A 6,066-nucleotide genomic window follows, 5' to 3' on the forward strand; every position below is an offset into this window, starting at 1 on the left:
CATATGTTAAATATGCTCCACCGTGCCCAGTCCTGTGGTGTCGGCTCAACTGGGAGATATATTCCCCGAACTGCAGCCGCTCAGCCCACACTCTGAGTCGGGAACTAGGAAAATGCGAGCTCATCTGGACCTGTTCATTGGGATAGAGAAAGGATGTGTGTCATGACAGAACCTGGACTACATCAGATGGGCCCGTTTATCTTGGCACACTTCAAGAGCCCGTTCGTAGAAGTGGCCCTCAAGTGGTTCCAATTTGCGGTTCAACTCACATAAGGTACGCTGTCTATCTAAAAGAAGCGGGATTCACTTCAGTCACTCATCTTGATCCAAATTTGCACTTAAACACCTACAATATGAATTCTTACAAACCTAGTTTGTGATGGCATTTTAACTCATTCAGTGCCATTGACGGCTATAGACATCAAAAATTCATTTTTATTGGGTTGCGTGGCAGTCAATGAATTAATTGTTCTACATGTCACTACACATTTTAGGATGAAAATGCATGACTTGCAATGATTAAATAAAATTTCCATGGCTTAATCTACTATTTTGTGGGAGAAATTTTTACCCCGTCATTGCCAAATATCCAAAATCCATTCTTAATGGGCTGAAAGTGACGTGAGTAAGTTATTAAACACTGGCGATAAATTGTAATCTTTTTAACTCTTTCAACCGAAATAAATATTTGTATTTTTTTCAAGAATTCAGACTTTCAGTCCCAAGTAGTTATTGATATATACAGTATTTAGAAGTTTTTGGCTATAGGCTAAAACCGCCCGGTAATAAATGAATCTAGCAACAAAATAATCAATTCGGTAAGTAATGTACCAACGCTATCATTACAAATTACATTATTCTTTAATTGATTAGTTTAGGTAATTAAGTCCTTACGTGATTGATTGCTTTAGCAGCTAAAATTAATTGATTACTTTGTTAGTTACCCTATAGTAATCAATTACTTTAGGCAATCAAGTATTAAAGTGATCAATTACTTAAGTATCTAAAAAAATAATTGATTGCATTAGGTTTCTTTAGTACCCTAAATTACTAAAGCAATTGATTACTTAAGTAATTAATCCTCTAGTAATTCATCAATTATTTCAGGACCAAAAATTTTATTGATTGCTTTAGGTTACTTTAGTACTTAATTATCTCATCAATTACTTAAGCACTTTATTACCTGCGAAAATCAATTAATTTACTAATTTGGCACTAGTTATTTTAGACTCCATTTTTGGGAAGGGGTGGGGGTGCTCTACCTGTGATTGAATATATGGACTCATAAATAAATGTAAAAATATGTCTTTGGGATTCAATGAGTTAAAATTGCGGTATAGTACCAGTTTTAGTAACTTGTGAAAAAAGAGATCGAGCGATCGTCACTGAAAAATTACGCCAACGACCACAGCTAGAACAAGATGTGCACATTTTCTTAAAAATTGCCTCTCCTGTTTATGTTTACATTTGCACGCTAGCTTGTTAATTTTACATTACAAATTTGCCAAAATTGGGCGGTTCGGTGGAGCAGTTCATCCGCCTCGCAGTTCAGGGACCCGAGTTCGAATCCACCTGGCTTCGGCCTTCCTGTGTGGAGCTTGCGTGTTCTCCCCCAGCCCGCGTGGGTTCTCTCCGGTCACTCGGGCTTCCTCCTTCACTCCAAAAACATGCATGGCAGGTGTATTGGACAAACTAAATTGTCTTAAGGTGTGATTTGGGTGCGTGAATGGTTGTTCATCTCTGTGTGCCCTGCGATTGGTTGGCAATCAGTTGAGGGTGTACCCCGCCTACCGCCCATAATCAGCTGGCCTGCGACCCTTGGAAGGATAAGTAGCTCTAGAAAATGAATAGATGGATTGAAATGTTGCCAAAATATCCTCTTGTGTCTTTCTCATGTGACATCTCATCTCGTGGGATTTGTGTCTCGTCCCATTCTAACTTGCAATAATTAGGTTGCAAAAGTGGACACTCAAGAGTTTCAGGGGCTGTGGCTGTGTTCAGAAAGGAGAGTCACAATAAAGCCCAAAAAAAGTTCAGGTCTTCTAGTAGGCTTTTCTTGACATTTTCGTCATCACATTTCACAACATACAGTAAGCCACTAATAGTTTCCAGAGCATCAGAAGGAGCTTTTTGTTTCAAGCCATCGGTCAGGAGAAGTGTACAAAAGAAATTAAAGTCATCATTTGATCAACTAAAGAAAACTGGGAGGTCATTCATTACTATTTGAAACGTGTTATCCTTCCAGAGTGCGAACCAAATTTTACATTTTACAAGTCCTTTAGCTGCTGCTGTTTATTTAGGTGTGACATCCAGGAATACAGATGTCACTGGCTCATATTGACTTGGCAGCAAGAACATCAAGTGGAAATGTTAAGCCAATAACGCTAGACAAACAGTGAGAACAGAGGAGCCAAAGACAACACAGAGTGAAGGGAAAGTGTCCTGCTGGCATTGTCTTTCCCAGAGTTAAGTGTTATTTGAATAGCAGCTGAAGGGTGACACTCACTCTCCTCCCACTCCATCGCGCTCTTCCTCCCCGCGCATTCACTCGACCATCTGTTCTTTGCTCTCTTCTCAGGCTGCTCTAAGTGCCTTGAAACAGCTGTCGGAGCAGGGACTGGACCCGGTGGACGGCCCCGTCAAGGTACGGCGCATCACTCGCCAATCACAGTTGCTCTAGTCAAGTGTCGGTCCACTTGCCGCCCGCTTTCATCATCATTTCTCCATAATTTGCGATATTAGAAATGCTCAGTGCATACTTTGCGCTATGGCACTTCGATTCTGTGCCAGGAGGAGCACTTTAGGAAATGAAAGAGGATGAGGAAATCCTTCTCCGTCATTTCTGGAAAATGTTCTTAGTAGGTGTGACCTGGGGAAAAAAAAAATGAAGTTTGGGCAGGGCTGTTTTCTGGCCGCTTCGATCTAAGAGCAGAAGACAGGAACAAAGAGAAAGTGAGGAAAGACGATTTCATTGACGTCACTATCACGATTGGAGAAAAACAAAATCTAGCCGCAAGTACTCCTCAGTCACTTGTTTCTCACATTTTCAGTTATTTTTTTTAAAGTGCAATTCAAAAACAAAATAGAGTGGAGCCTTTGACATAAACAATCAGCAATTACATGTTAGGAATAGACATAAACCGTTTTGCACACCACACTAAAGTTGTTTTTAAATGTTTATGATTATGATGATGTTTTTTTTTTGTTTTGTTTTTTTTGGTGGGGGTGGCATGCTCCTGATTTCTTTATGTATTTATTTTTTTTTTAAAAATCAAACGTATTACATATATTATTTGTACATATTCCCACTTCCATAGATTAGGTTACAGGCCCTGGAATTTTTTTTTGTCCCATCATATTTTATAATAACAATAACAACACTTATTATTATTATGATATAAACATGCCAGAGAAGTCAAAAATATCACCAAACGGCTACAATACATATTAATCAGTGTAATCTATAGTTACACACAAATATTGCACATATTATCAATATACAGTGGGCCCCCGGTTTACGAGATTAATCCGTTCCGCGGTTGGGATAGTAACGCGAATTCACCGTATGGCGGGCAATCCAATCCTAAGTTAATTCGCTAATGCATGTAAAACCCCAGGTAAAAACATCAAAATTGTATATACATATTAATGGTATCAAAATACTATAGTAAGTGGGTACGTATAAATAATATACATGTATACAATTAAAAAATATCAAATAAAAAATATAGAAAGGTTTTATTTACCTTTATGTGACGAGCTTGTTTTGGCCATATTCACTAGGCCTTAGCCTACCTTCTTCGTATTTCTTGATGATTTTCAGCTTGTTTTCCATACTAATCATCTTCTTACTTCTCTCTTTAACATTATTAGCAATCTTGGGACCCATGGCTCACCCATTCAAGTTTCAATTAACCGGTAAAATGCAAAATAAATAGTTGTTTTAAGCACTTAGATGCGATCCAGTCCGTAGCATGCCACCATTCGGACAGTGACGCCGACCAATAGCAGACCAGCTTCTGAGTGACATGTTGCATCGCAAGCAGTTTAAGGGGACCAGAAAATAAGAGCAATTACCTAAAACCGCCTGAAGATGGAGACAAAACAACACAAATGCAGCCAACTTCTAGGGTCATGACAGTTTTTGTCGTAAAGCGAGAAAAATACTGTAAAGAGAGGACAAAAAAACATCGCAAATCACGTCGTAAGCTGAAAAAAAACGTAAGGCAGGAATGTCGTATCCCGGGGGTCCACTGTATTTCCACAGTACTAGATGGTTAATTTAGGAGAAATTGTACAACGCAACCTACCTTGTTGACAGTCAGCCCAGTGCTGATTTGTTGTGTATGGAAAAATTGCTTAATGCCACTAGAATCTGTAGATAGGTGTGTGATATGAACCGCCGGGATGACATTTTATCGCATGATTATGCTTTGATTGTTTTTGAAAGGGAGTTATAGGGGAATTTTTTTCCATGTTTTCACGTTGGTAAAAACAAGCTTCTGACAAAAAAAAAAATATTGAAAATTTTGTTGGGTTTTGTGTCTGCGACATTTAGCTGTGGGTAGGCGGGGGACAAGTTCCCAAAATTTTGCTCGACGTGTTTGATCTCCAGGGTGACTCAAGTTCAAAGCTTCCACTGTACACCTTTCCCCTTTCATGCATCATTCCCTCCAACCCATATGTTACATTTTCGTTTTCATTCCCATCAGGCGATAAAGGACTTTTGAAGGGTACACAAGGACAGGTCAGACAAATTTCGGAGCCCGCCAGACAGTAATACATTTTGCTTTGTGTTGGCAGAGCACCGAAGCCTGCGGGCGGGACGAAGGACATTAAACAGACTAACTCAGGCACCACCACTCAGGTCTGCACGGATTCAAAGGCTATCGTCCAGGAGCTGACTTCCCCTTTCTCTGTCTCGGGTACACAACCCCTAACCGGGCCCTACCTGAGCCCAAATGTAACTAATCCCACCCACAAACACACACACACACACACACACACACACACACACACACACCAATTTTACCCAATCTTACCCCACGATGGCCACTGTATCCTGCATAACCTGTCAACATGCAATAGGGTGGATGTGCACCATGAAGCAAACGAAATCCCCATCACCTGAGTCTATGTGAAGACAACGCTATCTCCACACATTAGTGACGAGTTGAGTCTTGGTTAAAAAAAAAAAGATAATATAAAATAACAAGCGATATGCATGGTCCTGCATTAATCGAAGGGAAGTCCAACAATGAGAATTCCCACAAGATTCATTTTTGTCGGTATGGTTAACACAAATATGTACATCATGCCATTGATATAAAAAGAAACATTTTAGATGAGCGAAACCAACTTGTAGCTTTTTTGTTTTGGGGGTATTAGGTTTTGTTTATTTAATCCTCTTATTTTCTTCATCTAACAATGCTTGAGTACTGTATTTAAAATTAACCAATGCCAGTGCTGTGAAAGTTCTAGTCGTTGTCTTCATATATAGTCACCTAGCTTACCTTGTATGCTGACCTAAAAGAAAAAAAAAGTTCATCTATCTATATGAACATGTATGACTTGCAAGAAGAGTATCATATTCTGAAAATTAACCTTTTTTTTCATGTGGACAAAAAGAAAAAAAAAGTGGCGTCAACGGTTAAGACGTTAAGGTCGGACCTGCCTTGTTCGCCTGTCCCGTTTGAACGTGTCCCCACCCTGGCGTGGCATCACGGCAGCGTCGCATGACTGACAGTGACAGACAGGCTATTTTGTGTGCCAGTACAATTGTTAAGTTGATAGAAGTACCTGCAGTGATTCTGTGCCCGTGGACAATCCCCGCCACAGTTTCGTCGATCACATCTACGCCCATCGTGTGTGTCGTATTGACCCGCCGCGACATCAACTGGGTGCTTTTATTGCCTGACGGCGTGAGTGCGGTGTGTGTAAAGCGCAGCTTTGATCTGTTGTTGAAATGCAGTAAAAACACCTCAGTTCATGTGGAAAAACATGTCTTTGTCTTCTTTTGCCTTCAGGACCAGTTAAAGAATTTACTAGTAAGTCGTCGCGTGCCAC

At 40.1% G+C, this 6,066-nt stretch overlaps 1 protein-coding gene across 1 annotated transcript in view; it reads left to right on the forward strand.

Annotated features, from left to right (window-relative positions):
* stau2 (staufen double-stranded RNA binding protein 2) overlaps window positions 1–5,999 on the forward strand; it is a 79,867-nt gene extending 73,868 nt beyond the window's left edge. Inside the window, exons 14-15 of the mRNA XM_088441899.1 lie at window positions 2,579–2,644; window positions 4,804–5,999. Of these exons, the coding sequence (XP_088298025.1) occupies window positions 2,579–2,644; window positions 4,804–4,839 (102 nt within the window). The 3' untranslated portion in view covers window positions 4,840–5,999. The remainder of the gene's footprint in view (window positions 1–2,578; window positions 2,645–4,803) is intronic.
* The last annotated feature ends 67 nt before the right edge of the window (window positions 6,000–6,066 follow it).

This window comes from Hippichthys cyanospilos, chromosome 19 (assembly GCF_059441005.1).
Source record: "Hippichthys cyanospilos isolate Australia breed blue-spotted pipefish chromosome 19, RoL_Hcya_1.0, whole genome shotgun sequence".
NCBI lineage: Eukaryota > Metazoa > Chordata > Actinopteri > Syngnathiformes > Syngnathidae > Hippichthys > Hippichthys cyanospilos.